The sequence below is a fragment of the Acomys minous genome (assembly GCF_964271855.1).
Source record: "Acomys minous genome assembly, chromosome: 2".
Taxonomy (NCBI): domain Eukaryota; kingdom Metazoa; phylum Chordata; class Mammalia; order Rodentia; family Muridae; genus Acomys; species Acomys minous.
Genome location: NC_140484.1, coordinates 41,718,838 through 41,738,961, shown reverse-complemented (window position 1 = coordinate 41,738,961; position 20,124 = coordinate 41,718,838). Strand labels below are relative to the sequence as shown.

The 20,124-nt window shown below is 43.6% G+C and overlaps 1 protein-coding gene across 4 annotated transcripts in view; it reads right to left on the bottom strand.

The window, feature by feature from the left end:
* PCSK5 (proprotein convertase subtilisin/kexin type 5) overlaps window positions 1-20,124 on the bottom strand; it is a 440,201-nt gene that overhangs the window by 214,705 nt on the left and 205,372 nt on the right. For all 4 annotated transcript variants that reach the window (XM_084770008.1, XM_084770009.1, XM_084770010.1 and 1 more), the window contains exons 8-9: window positions 15,100-15,312; window positions 3,390-3,490 (exon numbers count right to left, since the gene is read on the bottom strand). In XM_084770008.1, coding sequence (XP_084626134.1) covers window positions 3,390-3,490; window positions 15,100-15,312 — 314 coding nt within the window. The remainder of the gene's footprint in view (window positions 1-3,389; window positions 3,491-15,099; window positions 15,313-20,124) is intronic.

Genomic DNA, 20,124 nt, shown 5'->3' with positions numbered 1-20,124 from the left:
GTTTAATGCCACTCTTGATCCATTCCTAGAGAAGTGAGGCATCTTTCCTGTAATTTTCAGACTCACTTACAGACAAAGGTTAACCTGTAGGTCAAGCCAATAGAGTTACAAGGAACGGCCTATTCCTTCTCATTTTATCAGGCTGATTACTTACTACTTACTATAGAGCCATGATTGAACTCACTTCCTTAAAGTACACTGGTTTCCAGGTAACCTGTGTTTAGAGAATATAGGTTACCCGCCACTTGTGCAAATTTGGGCAGGAGCAAATGTTAAGAAATCCTCAATATAGAAAAGCAAGGAAAACAGCTGCCCCCTCCTAATGTGCTATTTATTCAGCCTCCAAATGACCTTGTGTCACTGAGTCGGGTGACAGAGTTTTAACACTAGAGTTGTGCATGTTAGCTTAAATGATGTCTAAAAGAATTGTCATTGGGGAAAAAATGGGTTACAGTAATTTCTCAAAGAATGGAGAATCAGCATAGTGTGTCCAGCCGTAGTTGTGTTGTTGGGGGAACAAGTCAGTCTGAGATTCTGGTTTGTGTGTGGGAGTGAGGTGGTGACGTATTCCTGATTGTCTTGTTTTGTTTTTAATGGATAGGAAAATATTCCAGAGAAGCCACCTAGAATTTCAGGAAAAGAATCCTTCTCTTTCAAAGATCCTATTTAGAGTCCAGCAAGTTAAAACCCCACTTAACTATCTTCTGCTGCCAGAGCACTGAGTGAAAAGTTGTTAAGTCAGAATTTCAGAAGGGAAGTGCCAGCTCTTTGCTAAACCTGAAAATTCAGCACCTTAATAGACAGTGTGTTTAAAATCACTTCACATTTAGCCTTGTCAAAAAAGAACCCAAAGGCTGGAGAGAGGCCTCAGTGGTTAAGAGCATTGGCTGCTCTTCCAGAGGACCAGGGTTCAATTCCCAGCACCCACACGACAGCTTACAACTGTCTGTAACTCTAGTTCCAGTGGATCCTGCTCCCTCATACGGACATATATGTAGGCTAAACACCAAATGAACATAAAAGATTTTTTTTCTGCAATTTCACAAAGGAGGATTTTTATTTTTATTTTACAACAAGAAGGCCAAGACTTCAAAGATATCATGACTAATGTGGGGTCACACAGTTAGTTAGGAAAAAGCAATGTCTTAGTTAATCTTCTATTATCTCTGAATATAGGGATAGGTAATTATATATATACATATATGTATATATGTATGTACACACACACACACACACACACACACACACACACACACACACACACACGTTCACTCAATGAAGAAGGCAGGTGACCACCCAGAGCTATGGCACCAGACCTGGAGGTGGTGTTTCACTTTCTTTTCAGTAAAGGCTTTACATGATGCAGCCACACTGTATTAGGGCAGCATTAACCTTGCTTCTTGGCTCCTTACCAAGGATGTGGTTACAAATGGTAAGGAGCCATTTGCATATGGGGAATGAACTAGCCCACTCTAATGTCTGGGCCCAAGCTTCTTAGTTTCACATTGCTTCCCTCCCACCTGCTAGTGCTGTATGCTAGGGAGCACTGTAGAGCACACTCTAGAGAGCACTATGGGATGCACTCTTGGGAGCACTGTAGAGCCCACATTAGGGAGCACAGTAGATCACACTCTAGGGAGCAGTAAAGAGCATACTCTAGGGAGCATTGTAGAGCACATTCTAGGGAGCATTGTAGAGTACACTCTAGGGAGCATTGTAGAGCACATTCTAGGGAGCACTGTAGAGCACACTCTAGGGAGCATTGTAGAGCACACTCTAGGGAGAAGTATAGAGCACACTCTAGGGAACACTGTAGATTATACTCTAGGGAACACTGTAGATCACACTCTAGGGAACACTGTAGATCACACTCTAGGGAGCATTGTAGAGCACACTCTAGGGAGCATTGTAGAGCACACTCTAGGGAGCAGTATAGAGCACACTCTAGGGAGCACTGTAGAGCACACTCTAGGGAGCAGTAAAGAGCACACTCTAGGGAGTATTGTAGAGCACCCTCTAGGGAGCATTGTAGAGCACACTCTAGGGAGCAGTAAAGAGTACACTCTAGGGAGCATTGTAGAGCACACTCTAGGGAGCATTGTAGAGCACACTCTAGGGAGCATTGTAGAGTACACTCTACGGAGCACTGTAGAGCACACTCTACGGAGCACTGTAGAGCACACTCTAGGGAGCACTGTTGGATGCACTCTCGGGAGCATGTAGACAGAAGGGTTTTGGATCATCCCCAGGGGAGGAATGCAAGGCTCCTTTTGGAAAATGTTGATGTCATTACTCCAGTTCTATTTTATTTTATCTCCATGCAGGGAAAGCCTCAGAAAACAGACCCTCAAATTACTCTTTGACAAAAATCCTTGGACCAGATTTGTATGGAACTCCTAAATTTGTTTTCAGAAACGGTGCTAATTGCAGGTATAATACAAAGCCTTTAGTGAGGGCCAATCCAGTGGGTCATAATCTTATGCATGCATATTGATACAGTAGAGATAAGCATCCTCACAATGTATGGGATAAGGACAGACTAAAATAGGAAGAAATAAGTTTATCAAAGAAATCTGGGTGTTAAATTTGCAAGAGAACTTTCCGTTTCCAGGACATTTTAGGTTTTGAGATTGAGGCAAAGAGATTTTAAATCTGCACAAAGTTTTCAGAGAGCTATGTCAAATGAGTCCATTTGTTTTAAGAGAAGAGGAGGTGTCGTATACAAACAGCTTATGCTGTCTCTTCAAGAGGCTTTACATGGGCCAGGAGCAAAGCTGGGATAAATGGCTTGTCTAGTCTGTGGGATCCTGCCACGTGACTCTGACACATCCTGCTCCATGGAGTCCATCTGTGATGGCACTGTTGTCATAGACATTGAGCTGCCTAGCAGAGCAACAGAGAAGGGGACCAGAAGGAGACTTTACTGACCAGTCTGGGGCTCACAGGAACACAGGACAGGACTGTGGCAGACAACTACCTAACACTGTGACCCTGTAATGAAGGAACCACACCGCCACCTTTTTAAAGCATAGACAGACTCTGACGTTCTCTTTGAATGAGTTTTGCATTTGGTTTTGTGTTTTGTTTGTTAGTTTGAGAAAGGGTCTCATAATATATCCTTTGTAATATATCTAATGCCAACCCGGGACTAGATATGTAGCCCAGACTGGTTTCAAACCTTCAGTCACCCTGCCTCAACCTCCCAAGTGCTGGAATTACAGGTGTGAGCCATTATTCCCACCAAGGAAAAAATGTTTGAAAGTGCAAATACTGACATTTTAAACATCTCTTGGGCTATTGTGCTCATGACTACACATATGGGGAGAGGGAGAATGTTCTTAGAGGTAGGGGCTTGTCACCAGTGAAGACATAGAGAGACCGAGGCTTACTTGGCTTCCAGGGCCAGGGCAATGATGCCAGCAGCCATGGGGGCTGAGGCTGATGTCCCAGTATGATTGTCCGTGCATCGCTGCCTTAGATCAGTAGTGATCTGAAAAACAAAAGTGAAAAAAAAATTTAGACCCTGGGGACAGTATGGGTCATAGTAAGACGTTTACTCACGAAGCGGATGGAGAAGAATTACACATTAATTTTAAAGTCAATGTTCCCAGACTTGTGTGGCCATTCATTTTCAAAGAACTGCTTGTATAAAACAAACTTGACTGGAAACTGACTTCATTAAAACCCGAACAGGAACACGAGGAACCATAGTTCGCTCAGAACCTCTAGTTTGTGTATATATCCTTTAAAAGTCTGCAGTGTACACACCTTGTGTGCTCCACCCTAGTTCCACTCTGGATTAAAATGGAAGGCCTTCCATTGGCCTACATTTTAAACTAATTAAATATGTTGAGTAAACATCCAGACACCAAACCTGGTGTCATGAGACGAAGGGATAAATTACACAGCCCCACGTAATCTCCAAAAAATCTAGGAGAATGACAGGTTTTAAGCAAAAGTTTCTGCCATGTAAGGGGCTCTTGCTTATGTATTTTTCTAGAACTCATAAAAATGTTGCATGGAAGAGGTAAGTATTTTTCAAAGATTTCACGTGGACAAGGAAAACAAGAGTGGAGCTCATGTACCTCACACATAGCTAAGGCAGTGTCTGCGCGCTACTTCTCCATTTTTACCTTGCAACCAAAATGTGAAAACTAGATCATTTTATTTTCTTGGCTTGAGTCCAGTTCACTTCAGCTCTGACTGAATTCTATTACTATCCAGCAGAGGCCATGGTTCCCAGTCTGTGTTTCATTATTGCCTCACTAAGAAAGAAAATTAAATTTAAATTCTCCTTAACAAGAGAAATTAAGTTCTACAGAATACAACCTTAGAAGCCATTGTAATATCTCTCAGATATATAAAAACACGTCTTCCCTCCTGGACAGGAATCCATCTTGCTCTCTTGGGACTGACTTTACGTTTGATGGGGAGATGAATAGTGGGCTTGGTGCTGTCACTGGATGACATCGGTAACCCTTTCTTTGGCAGGATGACAAGTGTGTCACCATGTATTACAGAGGAGGGAGCTGATGTGAAAGCCAAGCAGCGAGACAGTGAGTACGGGCAGCAGAAAGCACAGCCTGTGTTTGTCCAAGAGGACCATGAGGTTAACGGAGCTTGCTGTACAAAGCAGATGGACAGCCTGGCCCCACAATTGCCCTTACAACTTTCTCCCATGCCACAGGAGGCTGAACAGAATTTCCCATCTTTTTATGGAACTAGAGCAGCATCCTGTAACTTATCATGCCCATCCTCATTTCCTCATTTCTTTGACATGTGCATAGAGAAAACAGGAAGATAAATGGGCAGGGCCACAGAGAAATGGTTACGTAGGTGAATAGAACTGTGCGCATCTATGCGTAAAGAAACTTTCTGGGCTTTGAAAAAGCATAACATAAGTTAACCCTGCTGGTCATTTTACTGTGTGCAGTATGATTAACTATACACTGCTGACCTGGATCTCTAGGACCTAGCTCATCTGCACAAATGAAACTCAGAACTGGCGACTGCTCTCTGCCTTCCGTCTCCCCTCATTATTGTCCTCCCTGTTTTGATGTGTTGGATTAAGTACCTCAACTAAGTTAAGCCACTTGGCATTTGTCTCCTATTGGTTGGATGAATCCACTTACATGATGTCCTGAAGCTTCATCTCTACTGTAGCACATGGCAGTGTGTCCTTCTTCTAACACGGTGACTAAGACTCCACTGTGCAGCACTTTCTCAGTTACTCACACACTGATGGACATTGGGCTTGCATCCACATTCGGCTGATGAGCAGTGCTCCAAATGTACACAGGAGTGCACAACACTCCTGAGTTTTGAAAATCTGATTTTATATGCTCCCAAATATAATACTAGAAGTGGTGGTGGCGGGTGCTGGATTATTGATTTCCATGGCATTCCTGTGGGTGGCAAGCCGGCTCAGTGGATAAAACACTGTGCAAGCCTGGCGAACTGAGTTTGACACTTAACATTATGTAAGGTGGAAGAAAAAAAAACTGTTCCTTCCCTCATGCATCCTATGCCCACAGGTACAAATAACTTCTCTAAAGGGCAATTCTACCCCACATGAAATGAGAAGGGATTCTCCATTGTCACTTTCTGAGGCATGAAGCCATTAGAAATGGTTTGTTTCTGGGTCTCCAGTGCCTGTGTTTTTGAGAGATGGTCTTGAGAGACAATATCTTTCCTACTTTACCTCATCCTGTGGTCACACTGCTTTGTGCAAACGTTAATTTTTTTTTCAATAAATTGTGCCTGGATTTAAGCCTCTTCATGCCACGTCCTTACTGATTCTTCAGCTGTTCAGGACACTCTCAATGCGCAGACGCGGATCCAGTATAAACATTCTGAGGGCGTGTACAGCACTTTTGAACCTTACAAACAACCAGCTCTGGCCAAACATGAACGAGAAATAGCTTTGGATGTCAGGTCAATAGCACAAACATGCCTCCTCATTTTATAGTCAGCAGGCATGCAAACATCTAACATGTGCTTATATAAAAAAGCTACCTAGTACCGTCATATAGAGACACCAGTGGCGGGGCAAATACTATCAATTTTAACAACTCTGTGTGGAATTCAAGCCACCATTGTGCTCTAACGGATTTCAGTCATTTGAACTAAATGAGTTGGAGAAGCGTGGAGCAAGAAGGTGATGGGATCCCGAAGTTGAAAGATTCGGGGGAAGAAAAGGAACAAAAACATCTCCCTCCCTTCTCTGCTCTAAGTGGAATTCCAGCTGGGTCACTTTGAGGGAGGCTACTGTCAGCAGAGGAGGAGACGTCAGGTGTAAATTACCAGGAGCAGCTAAGGTAAGGTTCGCACCATTAAAGGAAGCCAGGCTACCAGAGAATATTTATGTCTATCTGCGGGGGGGGGGGGGGGGGAGGGGAATCAAAGATCAGTATGGAATGAGCAACCTTGAAGAAAAATGATGGTTCACAACTGGAGCCACCTGGGGTAACCCCACTTATCACAAGACTCCAGAAACAGACCTGTAGGATCTGCCAGTGAACCCCCCAAAGGAAAGCGGCATCCAGTGTGCAGCCCACAACACAGGGCGGATGCGCTCTGACTTCAGACTCCCTCGAGGAGAGTGTCTCAGAATTTGGTCTCAATCCCGGTGGCAGTCTCGCATGCTCCAAATTCCCTCAATTCACCATCCAAATCAGAAACAGAATTTGTATCCAAAGAACTCAAGTTGCTCAAGAGAATATCGTTTGCGTCCATCAGCGAGAAGGAAACTGGAGAGGACGCAGGCCCCGAGCAGATCAAAGCTACCCTGATGGGCAAATTAGATTTCCAGCCTCAGAGGATCAGTAGCAGATGGGATATTGGACTCCACGAAGCTGGGGATGTCATCTTTTCTGGGTGAGCCAGGCAGGGTATTGTTCAGCTTGAGCCAGGATCCTTGAGGAGAACCATCTTCTCTCACTAGGCTTTTATTTCCTAATACTTCACAGCTCATTACTGTGGCTGATTGGGCTTTTGATTGTTGCCCATTGGTACCATTGTCCAGGGAATCTCAGCACAGATTGACCTGGGCCCTATGTGACAAGCGTTTACAGCAACCTCCAGCAAGTGTCCTCTCTCCCCGAGGCCCTGTGATCCTTTTTATTTTGAAGGTGTCAGATTGCCTCATACCTGTTACAAGAGAAACTGAAAAGATATATATATATATAAACATGGAATGATTTTGCCGTCCATTTGGCTGGATTTGTCCCTAGCGCTGACTTGGCTATGGGTCGGCAATGTCTTAGCTGAGCAGTTTTAGACGCAGCGCTCGGGTTGGAGGGCAGAAACAGTGAGCCAGGAGCAGCTTGTTACTAAGCACAAGGACATGAAAAGAAATGAGGGTCATGGCATGATTTCTGTGTCCATAGATGTCACACCAGGATGGGTGTGAAACTCAGGGAGAAGGAACAAACACCATAAAACACTATTCCCATAATGCCAAGAGAACCTAGAAATGCAGGGTGCAAGGCATGAAACTGTTTCTCCAAACAGGGGTCCTGTCTATACCATCATAATGTACAGCTGAGTTCCATATTGCAGGAGAAGCAAGTATTTCTTTTTGTGTGTGTGTGATACTAGATGATATTAGATGAGGAATTTATTCAATGAGCATGGGGGGGGGACACAAAGGGGGTGGTACCCCAGAGAGAGACAGAGATACAGAAGAAAAAGAAGGGGAAGAGGGAGTAAGAGAGAGCATTTCTTTCTTTCTTTTTAAAGTATTTCTTTACAAAGTTGAATTTCTTGCATTAAGCTCTCTTAGATTCCCTTCGTTTTACACTCTGAACTTCTCCATTTATTTAGAAATCCTTTAAGGTCACTTCTCTTTTGACTGTTCAACCAGGACTGCAAGAAACTTCTAATCAACCTGCAACAGTTATGCATGGACTAGTTTACAGTCGAAGGATTAAAGTGTAGCCATTAACCTCCCACCTCCCACCTCAGGGCTTCTCATCAAACTACCGCCATGAGCAACTGATGGTGAGGGAAGGACTACGGCCAAGTGTAGAACACTCCACGCAGGCACAGGACGTTTGCAAGGAAGGTATGATGTTACTAACAGCGGAGGAAAGGGGAGGAGGTCAGTGAGGCTCCTGAGTGTGTTCCAGGATGCACAGCAGCAAAGCAGTTAGTCAGCGGGCCAGACATTAAATCCTGAACAAGCAACATAAGAAAAAGCAGAGTTTTAGAGTGCAGTTCCTCCATGGGAAGAGGAGCAACAGAGTCAGACCTCCAGCCAGGACCTCAGTGATGGCAGCACAGCCTTGGTGCCCCAGCCTGCCAATAAGTGGGTACAGCTAGCATAGTTTCCTTTAGGCCTTGTTACATTCTGAGGAGAGTGTGGGTCGAACTACTGAACACATTTGGACTCGCTTTTCTATCTCTTTACTCTTGAAAAAAAGAATAAGATTTTCTAAACTCAGAGGAGCCGAGATGACAGGGAAGGATCCGAGCTCTACAGCGACTGCATTTGAAATATGATGGGGTGCAGGAGGGAGCCGGAGAGCGGGGGTGCCTCTGCACAAGGAATGTGACTGCTTAGATGCTTTAAGAGCAGTGGGGGTAATTCCTGTGTCTGGAGTTGGCCCGTGGCCATCCCTGAGATCCGCCAGGCAGCATGTGTGTTTTGAACACATCTAAGTAAAATAACATAAGGATAAGTGTGTAGAATGCTTGTTACTCAAAACGTGGCTCAGAGAACCTCTTCCAACAGGAACACAAAGCAACTCAAAGCCTCATCAGGAGGACAGAGGGCTTGGGTGTGGGTAGTTGAAGGCAGGACAGGTTCTGAAAGATAGCATTCTGTTAGGAGTGGCTGTGGAGTTTCAGTTATACAAGGGATCTTTGGGGTAAGCCTCAAAAATGTGAGGGTTAAGGACAAAATTTAGAGAGGAAGGATAGCAGGCTACCAAGAAGAGACTTGATACCCTATGAGCATATACAGAGGGAGGAGGTCCCACTCAGTCACAGTCATAGGGGAGGGGAGTAAGGGGAAAATGGGAGGGAGGGAGGAACGGGAGGATACAAGGGATGGGATGACAATTGAGATGTAATATGACTAAATTAATAAAATATATTAAAAAATAAAATAAGTAAAAAAAAAAAAGACAAAATTTGGACTGTGTGTCCGGGCTATTTCACACATACATGTGTCATGATTCTCCATAGTGAATATCTTGATAAATGCTTACCTTCCAGGAAGGAAGCAGAACATGACCGTGGACCGGAGTCCTCCTTCCTGCAGCTACATAGGAAACCTGCTCCCCAGTGTATGATGGGTATGTTTACACGGACACGGACGGAGCAACTCTCAGCTCTAGCCAAGAGGACAAACTCTTCGTTCTCAAGCAGTTTCCACTCTGGCATGAAAATCAGACACCAAATGAAGAATGTAAACAACGGTGTCAAGTGAGGCTAAGCTCAGTGGAAGGAAAGCTGACAGAGAAGAGGGTGGCGGAGGGCAGCGGCCCAAATGCCGGGAGCACAGAGGCACACTCCTCCTCAGAATGAAGTGTAAGGACACCTAGCTGAAGTGGAACACTAGGCAAGATGCCCCTGGAAGAGGTCCTCTGCAGAGAACACAGCCCTGTGTTGTTGTAGATGGCTCGACCCTCCTCAACAGAGAGATGGTCCCGGCAGCCCTGCTGTGATCACACAGAGGCACACTCTTGGGAGTCTGTTGTTAACGCCGCTTCCGGTTTGTATGTCGGACTGTGGGACTTACGAAAAGGGAAAAGGCCAGAAATTCAATTAGGAAGGGCAAGGTAGTAAAGCGTGGTGCACAGCTGTTAAGAAAACACCAGGTAAGCAAAGCCACATTGTCTGCATATCTCCATAATGGGTGGCCCTGACGAGTGTCAGGGGCATGATGGCACACTGGTGACGGGTGGGCTCAGGGCTTTTATTTTGCCTGGCTGGAATCTAGGCTCCCTGACTGGCCAGTTGGATGGTTTTTTTCCCTAGCCATCTACGTTTCTGTTTTGTCATCTGAGAATTGAACAAGATGATCCCTGTACACAGGGTTTCCAGGCTCTCTTGAAAGGCTGTAGCCCATGTGCAGGGTGCTATATCAGGTTCTCATTGGGAAGGCCACAGTGTTCCGGTTATGACATGTTATAACAACTGTAAGTATGTCTCTTAAGATACAGAATATTATGTAATGATTATGTTAAGGATAGTATTACTTCAAGCCATGGCTTTAAACTAGCTAGACAGGGCGGGCTGCAGAGGCGGCTCATTGGTTAAGAGAATACAGCGCTCTAGTACAGGACCTGAGTACAGCTCCCAGCAGCCAGTTCAGGTAGTTCCCAACTCCGTGTAACTCCAGATCCCAGGGGAACTGACACATCTGGCCTCCAGGGAGATCAGCACTAATATGTACGGACATGCCCCTCAGAATACACATAACTAAAGATGATAAAAATAAACCCTTAAAAATAGCTGATTAAGCCAGCTTTTAAGTGGCACACACCTGTAATCTCAGCACTCAGGGAGGCAGAGGCTGGTGGCCCGGTGTAAGTTCGAAGCCAGCCTGGTCTACAAAGCGAGTCCTGGACAGCTAAGGTGACACATAGAAACCATGTCTTGAAAAACCAAAACCAAAAATGAACAAACAACAACAACAACAACAACAACAAAAGGGTTTAGCCAGATGTGGCAGGTCATTCCTGTAATTGTATCAGCAGTTGGAGGCTGAGGCAGAGGGAGCATGAGATCAGTTTGGGCTAAGTGAGGTTTTGTTGCAAACAAATAGTCCTTCCTGATAATTCTCGGCATTCTGGATACTTTATCTGCTGGAATAAGCTGTCAGACTCCTAAGGCTCCATGTCTATGAGTGTGAATATAACACCAGCACCCACTGTTGAGTTACTAGTAATGGCAGGACACCCAGGCATGCAGTCTTTGCTTTATTTTGAAACCCCGGCCTAGGTTTTCCTGCTTGCAAATCATGAAAAGACCTTTTGTCCCAGATATGTAAAGCTTATTTAACAAAGTGCTTTCCCAGAAGCAGATGAGAGATCTCTCCTATCCCCTTAGATGCTCAGCAACTGTCTCGGTTCAAATCACAAAGGTGCTCTTAGGGATGAAGAATGACAACTGTGCCTTGCAGGAGAGGCTGCAAATGACAGAAGGAAATGAATGGATCGGGGAAGGGGCCCAGTACAAAGAAGACACTGCCACTCCTATAGCACTCAATCACAGATGCCACTAACAGGATGCAGGCATCACCCAGGGACCACAGGCGTCTAGGTTCAAAGCCTGGCGATGGCAAGGTCCTGAGCAAACTGTGGGCTTATTCATCATCCTGACATCTGGAAGGAAAGGGGGTCAGCTGGACCATAAAAATCTGACGCTGCTGCCAGTTCCACTCATGTTCAGGCTGTTAACATGTTCCTGATCACAGTGGCTCTCTTTATGGGGCTGGTGAAAGAGACCACAGGATTTTATGGATAGGAAAAATGAAGGTGCTGCAAGAACCTCTGTGAACCAGCTGCCCTTCCAGGATGCAGAAGGCTGCACAGGCCTAAGGACAATGATGCCAGCCACTCGCAGAGCCACATGCACACCAGCCACTCACACTCAGGCTGTCACTACCTTTGGTTTCTTACTGTCTGCTGGGAATCTCAGAGGCTATGTGGGTGTCACCTCAATTTTACTGTTGAGGAGGTCAAGACTTAGTGGGTGGATTAGCACGAGGTAGGCAATATGAAGTCAGGCAGTGAATTCAAAAAGCTTCCAAATTTCTTCCTCCATTGCAGGGAATTTGGGGGGTATAGACAAAAAAGAAAAGAGTTGAAGAAATAGAAAGAGGAAAGGAGAAAATACAGAGGTGAGCATGTTTTTGGCCTTTGAAATGAGAAACTAATGCCATTGTAAAATTATGTCTTTTTACAGAAATACTGTAATCTAGAATTAACCCCTTGATTTTACATAAGAAAATGTTATGCCCCTAACAACTAGCTGGTCTCAACTAGTGTAATGAGATACCAGTTAGGTCCATTAGGAAACGCCTGAGTTATTTTCTTTTACCTTCGTCTGAAGACATCATGACATAAACAAAATAGTAAATTTATAATTCTTTTGTTGTTGTTGTTGTTTGTTTTTTCAAGACAGAGTTTCTCTGGGTAGCCCTGGCTGTCCTAGAACTCACTCTGTAGACCAGGCTGGCCTCAAACTTACAGAGATCCTTTTGCCTCTACCTTCCGAGTGTTGATAAAGACGTGCCCCACCACACCCGGCTCAAATGTATAATACTTAGTAAAGGGACATTTCCTTTTAGAAAGAGAACTAACACAAAGTAGACATAAGGAAGATTTAAATGTGCATCTGGTCAGTAAAGGGAAAATGAAGTATATGATCCCACAGAAGGAAGCTGACATTCAGTCATTGTGTCCAGGATCTGCCCCAATCTCTCTCCCTGACCACAAAATGGCACATCCTTCTGTATGGTTGTGTTTTCTGGTCACGACAGCTGTTGAGCTATTACCAACACAATGGTACCCAGGAAAAAGATCTAGGGAAGGAACCTCATTGTAATGATTCTGAGGTCATTCAGGCTACATCATGTGATGTGTTCCATTAGGGATGTGGGGCTCACTTCCTCTTGCTTTGATACATTGTCCATTACACTATAAGTTCCTTTTAGAGAAGTCATTTATGAGACTGATTAGTACTCTGCCTGCAGCAGTGATGCCACTGGGAACAACAGGACTGGCTAGGTCACACGTTGCTCGGAGGAGAGTGTGAGCTTGCTGCACATCCCCAGACTCCAGAGGTATTTCTCAGGTGCTTCCTGCTGAGGAGGTGGGTGTCACAGGGCACTGGTAGTCACTGGTTACAAGCTAGGGGACACACAGGTTTCTATTGAAAATAAAAAGAGCATCTCTAGGTGTTTACAGTTCTATGAGGAAGTCAAAATGTTGGTGAAGGGCATTAGTTTTTAATTAAAGAAGCCAAAAACTTCTAGTCTTGCTCATCTCTGCACTTTCTCCTTTTGTATTTTACTTATGCTTGGGATTAGTTTATTGACAAATAATTGAGGAGGTGCTGAGAAACATGCTTGTATATATACAACTTTATTTTTATTTTATGCAAATGGTTTTTTTTTGCATCAATGTATGTTTGTGCATGGCATGTGGTTAGTGTCCAGGAGGGCCAGAAAAGGGAATTGAATCTGCTGGGATTGGAGTGACAGATGTTGTGAGTTGCCATGTGGATTCTGGAAACCAAACCCAGGTCCTCTGGAAGAACAATCTTTTTTTTTTTTTTTTTTTTTTTTTACTGCTAAGCCATCTTTCCAGTCCTGGGCTTGCGAAAGATTTTAAATGTAGCCATTTGGGAGGAATTAAGGAAAGACTGGGACATCTTTAAAATGTAATCAAAGTATGCACTAAAAATAGTTGGGAAAGCAGATGTAAAAATATAATAATAATGCAGTCCCAATAGGAGATCAATAGATGTAAACTAATTTTGCACAAGAGGCAAATAAATGTTCTGAACCTGAAGAATTTGGACTATAGAACTTTCCTCCAGATTTTGGAAAGCCTGAACAGAATGAACCATTTTGGGAATGGGAATTAGAACTCACTTATGCGTCATGTGTACACGTTGTCCACACAGCCTGTCCATAACTTCAAGCCATATGTTAAATGACTTTTATGCTTTAAACCGTCTCCATGTGTGGAGTCATATCAGTGCTACATAGCTGGTGGACTTAGTATTTTGGATTTGGGGTTGGCACAGTGAACTTGCGGTGTCTCCCCTGCTCTTATGGAAAAACAAGATGACTCTCTACAATGCGGCCAGCCTCTGCATGGCCTCTAAAACATCAGGTGAAACAGCTCAGCTGGGCACTGGGGAGTTGGAACCTGAGACACTTTACAAAACCATAGTCAGAAGAAGAGGGATGGCATTTGACATTTGGAACGGGTGACCTCGTGGCAGGTGTTCCAAGAGTCCAAGCTTACACAGATGAGGGTAAGGTAAGTACTATGTTGCCTCTTTTACTGACTTGTGTCTCTCCCAATTATTTCAGCAATGGATTCATGAACTAAAGACCATTGAACCCTCACTTTATAAAGGAGAGTTTTGATCCAGAAGATGACTCCAGTGACAAAAACTCAGGTAGGCCAAACGAGTAACCTGAGATCTGAATCCTTTTGCTGTTTGCCTAACACAGTGAGTCAGGGTGGTAAACAGGGGTCCTCGGTTCACTTCCGTAACTCCCCACTCAGGAGACTATGGTAGCCTTAGAAAAGCACTGTTGGTACAGGGTTAGTACATAGTGGATAAATATAATCCCTTGATATCTGTAGAGGATTGCTTTCAGGAATCCTCAGATCTGAGCATGTTAAATTCCTGTATATAAAATACAAGGGCACATGCAGTATTTGTAGATTTATCTCTGCATCTCGTTTCTTAGACACTATCCCATTTCTAGATTGCTTTAATACACAAAATAATACAAAAGCTATGCATACAGTTATAATAGTGTACTGTTATATATATATACTATATATATACATATATATATATAGTATATATATATATATTAAATAATGACTAGTAAACAATTATCTTCAAGGTAATTTCCATGTGTTCTGGTTAGCTAGTTTGTAGATGTATAGCCTTTGGATACAGGCAAGCAAATGTACACTGTACTGTAACCATGAGTTACAGTACCTTTGTGTTCATAATGAGACACCAGAAGTCTGTACAAGACACCAGAATCCAAAGTCAACGATAGAGGCACTAAGCTGAGAACCACACATTGATTCTTATTTTTATTCTGCCACTATCAATGTAAATGTAGGTCAATAATTTGTTCCTAATGAACTGAAGCTTAGTCACAACCAAGGTTATATTAATGCTCAAATATCGTGACTCAGACAAGCATTTTTCAGGAATCAGTAATAGACTGTTGATGTTCACAGTGACTTATTGGTACCATCAGCTAATCTGAACTGCAGTTTCTGCAGTTTCCATCGGCTACTCAGACACATGTTCATGGGTCTCCCTTTATCTCTCCACGTGAACATTAAAGAAACGGATGGCAAGAGGTATGAGAAAGTTACATACTATTTTCTTATCATAGGACTCTCCACTGCTGTAGGTTGTGGCTAGTGTAGATGAACACTCTTCCAAGTACCAAGGCTTCTTTCCACTTTCGGCGGTGCTGCTGATGGAGATGGTGTAGATGCTGTTGGTATAGCCATCACAAGAGCAGTGGTCTTTGCTCCTTCCACCATTGCCAGATGCCCACACAAACACAGAGCCAAGGCCTCTCCGCCCCTGAGGACAGATAGAGAAAGTTAGAGAGATGAGAAGACAAGACCCCAGGTTTTAGATGAAGGGAGGATGAGAACCATTAAAACAACGTATTTGCAGGATGAAAGAAGCTCTGTTGTAATGAAATGTTGGGGGAAAGAGGTAAGGAGAGTTGCTGTAATGAGGTAAAATGGCCACAGAAGTATCAAGAACCGCACTGTTATAGTAAGAACGATCAATAGTTACAATGCAGGCATGATCCTAACTGCTTTACGGACTCAGGCTGAACTTTTTCCACAAACACGTGAGAACAACACGATTTCTGTCACTTTGATACAAATGAGGAACCAAGGTGCCAAGGTTTGGTGATGTCCTACAGTGATAAAGGATGCGTCAAGGATCGGTAACAATTATCGTGATACAACAAACACTGTTTTGAGTCTTCACTACTGCTGTAAAGGGAGGCTGTCATACGGTGTCATTTGATATCTGAGAGTCAGGAAGCATAAAGCAGTGGCTGCCACATCCCATGGTCTCTAAAAGCAGTAGTGCCACCTCACACTTCTCACAGTCAGAGTGACCCCACCAATGCTCAAAATCCTAAGAGCTGCGTCACCCTTTATGTCACAACTGAAGCTTAAAATGCAGGGAGAGGACCACAAAGTCCAAACTAAATAATGTAATGAACACCAGGAAAAGACAACACTGATGAATGAGGTAAAGCATATCTTTGCCTCTTTGGTAGCTAAACTCATGATGATGATGATGATGATGATGATGATGATGATGATGATATTAATTTGAAGCCAAAGGCACACTGAAGGATATCTGTTGCATCATCTTCTGCTTGGCATGTAAGAAGAAAGCCACACTCCTGGTGAGGGCTGATCCTTTCTTCAAGCCATAGGTGGAAGGAGAATATGTGAGATGCTGTTAGAGTTTGAATCTAAAACGCCATGTTTTGAGCACTTGTTTCTTCACTCTGATAGCTCTACTTTGGGAGGTTGTGGATCCTGGATGACTAAAATAGGGCCCACAAGATGGGGCCTCTGCAGGTTACCACAGGACCTGGGCAGGCAGGAGGAGGATAGCCCTTGCCCAGCCTTCATGATGGACAAAGCCACTTTAGTACACTTTCCCCATGGAATGGGCTAAAACTTTCTGAAACTAACAGTTTCTGAAATAAACTTTTCTCACTTTAGGTTGTTTCTGTCAGTATTTTGTTCACTGCCTTGTGAAAGTTGCTAATTAGAAAGACATAGAGTAATAACAAAGGATTTGGACTATCTATAATAACCTCGACTTGATATTGAATCTTTAGAGAGCAGAACATTTATAGCCCGATTAGACCAAGCTGAGTGTACATTTTTTTTTGTTCTTTGAACTGTAAAAGTGCAATGCTGTCTACACAGAATGAAAACACACACACACACACACACACACACACACACACACACACACACACACACACCAGGAATGAGAGTAACTGCCAGTGATAGTCCAAATCCCAGCTGGGCAATCCCCGACTTCTCATCACGACAGTAGCAAACCTATAATGTAGGAATCATCAAAACCTAGAAGAGTGTAGAAATAATCTTGCCATCATAATCTAAGCCTCTGTCCGTACTTTGCCCAGTATTAGCAGACATTACATCTGACCTTTGTGTAAACAGTTGCACTCATATCTAGACCTTGGAGAAAGGAGATAGCCAGAGGAATGAAGAATGTTCCAGTTATTATCAGCATGCTCCCCCTTTCAGAGGCTGAGAGGCATTACCACAGGCCCAAAGCATGGTCACACGACAACTTACCTGGACAGGCCAACAGAATGCATGGGAAGGCAGATGACCCACCTGGTTTAGCCAATGCCATAACAGATGAGAGCAAGAGAACCACAGAGCCATGAAAAAGCAAAGAAATGCAGTAACACTTATTCATCTAAATTTCTGACTTCGTACCTAGCAATAAATTTCATTAAAATAGTTTAAAATAATTAAGATACTTAATAAGAAAATGTCCAGAAAATACTTTTGTGTTTATGCGTTGTTATAAACCCAGTATACACATAGATACAGGGTATCTTAGTTGAAAAAATAAAAGTGTGTATGTCCAGAAGTCAGATGCATGAGGGTGTCACACAAAACAGGGTTTCAGAAGTCATCCTCTTTGGTAGGATTAGGGTTTCTTTTCTTCTTTAAACCAAGTTTCCATGACAATGTATTGGTTTTATCAATATACAAGCACAATAATTTCTTTGTAAAGAAGGAAAACACAACTCCACTTATTTGTATTTGTGCATATGTGTCTATGTGTAGATATCACATGTGTACAAGTATCCTCAGAGGCCAGAGGAGTATGTCAGATCTTTTAGGGCTGAAGTTGAAGGTGGTTCGGGCTGCCCTACATGGCTTTTGGGATGTGAACTCAAGTCCTCTGGAGGAGCAGGAAATGTTCTTAACTGTTAACCCGTCCCTCTAGTCTTCCTAATTGTTTTTGCTTTGCTTGGGTTTGGTTTTGTTTGTTTGCTTGTTTGGAGACAGGGTCTCAGTATGTAGCCTGATATTAGCCAAAAATCATGAACTTTCTGCCTGGTCTCCCAAGTACTGTGATTCCAGGTAGGAATGTGTCTGGTTGAAAGAATTTTTTCCCCCAGTACTAGGGATGGAATCCAAGGCCTTATGCATGCAAGGCGTGGTCTCTCTCACTAGGATACATCTCAGCCCTTTGTGTCAACTCTTAAAGGATGTTTTTCTTTCTAAATTGTGATCAAGTGTTGCATCCATAGACAGTCTACTTACTCCATATTCAAAGCAACAGAAGTCAAAATGTTAGAGATGTTTTTTTTTTAAACACAGAAAGCACTACAGATGGTACAATGCACAATATAAGCATATTATATCAGCATCATTTTACAGACAGGCAAAGCGCATCTCAGAAGTGCTCATAGATGCTCGGATACATGACAGAAGCCAGAACCTGAGCCAGTCTTCTCCAGCAGCTTTCTGAGCGCACAGGACTGTGCAGTCCTGTGTGAGATTATACTGCTGTTTTCAGGAAAGCCTCCCGTGTCTTCCCTGAAGCCTGGGATTGGGATCCAAGAACATATTAGTACCCGTTCTCTCCAGAGCCAGTAGGAATTAGCACGGACAAGCAAAGGGTGTAGGCTTTCCCATGAGCATCACTAGTATGGGGGACATAGGTTTTTTTTTTAAACCGCAAATACTTCAGGAAACCTTGACCATAAAGTGGCTCCCTCAGATGTTTGAACACTAGCCATCCTGTTATTGCAAGATCCACAGCTAATATCACTGTAGAGGATCTGTGACACTGTTTAAGGGGTCATTTAGGAATTTACAGGGATGAAAGGGCTATGGATGGCTGCTGTCCTGATAGTGTCCCCTCCAGAGGTGACACCCTTGTATCAAATAGGTGAGAATTCTTTTATATATGAGTATAGAGAAATACATGGCCAGGTAAGGTAGCACAGATTTTTAATCTGAACCCTAGGGAGGCAGAGGCAAGCAAAGATCTCTGAATTCAGAGAAAGCTCAGACTACATAGTAAGTTCTAGACCATCCAGGGCTACATGTAGAGACTTTGTCTTACAAATAAACAAAAACAATAAGCATAGAAAAGCCGAGAGGTCAGTGCATGCTCACTAGCCTTACAAAGTCTAGACATGGGGAGAGAGGAGACCCTGGGACGGAGCATGGAGGAACACTAGGACTTGGCGTGTCTTGTCAACCAAGGCTGCTCCTGAAGACCCTCCTATTCACAAGCCCATTTTCTTCTGGTCTTAACTATAGGCTTACTCTTGCCAGAAGCCAATGGGCCTTAAAGCCCATAGCCAGAAGCCATGGAGATTATTATATCAGCAGCTCAAGGGTTGGCGGTGTATCTGGTGGGGGCTGGGGGAGACCCAGAGTACTATAGAGGCCACTGTTGTCATTTATATGTTATGGGGATGAAATTGTAATCCACCTCCAAGTCATTAAAGTTACATAAGGACATTAGTGTGAAGACTAAATGGGCAGAGCCAGTGTTCTCCTAAAGAGAGGAAGAGACACCAGCAAGCTCTCGCAGAACGTGGCACAGAAGAAAGGTCATGTGGAGAAGCTGGCTGTCTGCCAGCTGAGACCAGTACTCATCTGACTTCCTGGCCTGGTGCTGCAGCCTTCCGGAATTTAGGACTGATGGGAAGGAAATAAGGGTCTACCGCTTGAGCTTTCCAGCCTGGGTGCTTTGTTAAGGCAGCTGGAGAGGAGCTGGCAGAGCAGCCTATCCCTCATGGAAGCTCCAAGACGCACAATGCCTGCCCTCCTTCTCTCCACAGGGCGGCTGACCCCATATGCCTGTGTGTAGGCTTTATGATCAAAGTCCCAGAAATAAACACCAAATTTGTGGGCTGAAAAACGCCATAACCATGTCTGCCAACCAGCTCTGGGGTTAATCAAAAACAATTAGCAATTCAGAGACGTGTTTACTACAGTTGCACAGGGGGTTCACATTAGTGTGAAATGTCCCCAAACCAAAACATATGTGTTAAAAAAAAAAAAAGTCCTGTTTATTTTTCTAAAACTTCAGAGTAATTTAAGAAGGAAACCTTAGTGCAGGGTGTAGGAAGAAGGGAAAGTGGATGATGGAGGATTAAAAAAAAATGTTTTGAGACATTTTTTCCCCCAAGGGCAAGTAGTAATGTCATTTTCTGGCTTGGTTAAGTATTATGATTGCAATTCAGTCATTTAAATATGGGAAACAAAACAAGCCTTCAGTTGAACTGCATGCCAAGTTAAAAAGCCAGGAAACTTAAGGCAAGATATATTGTGAAATCCATGC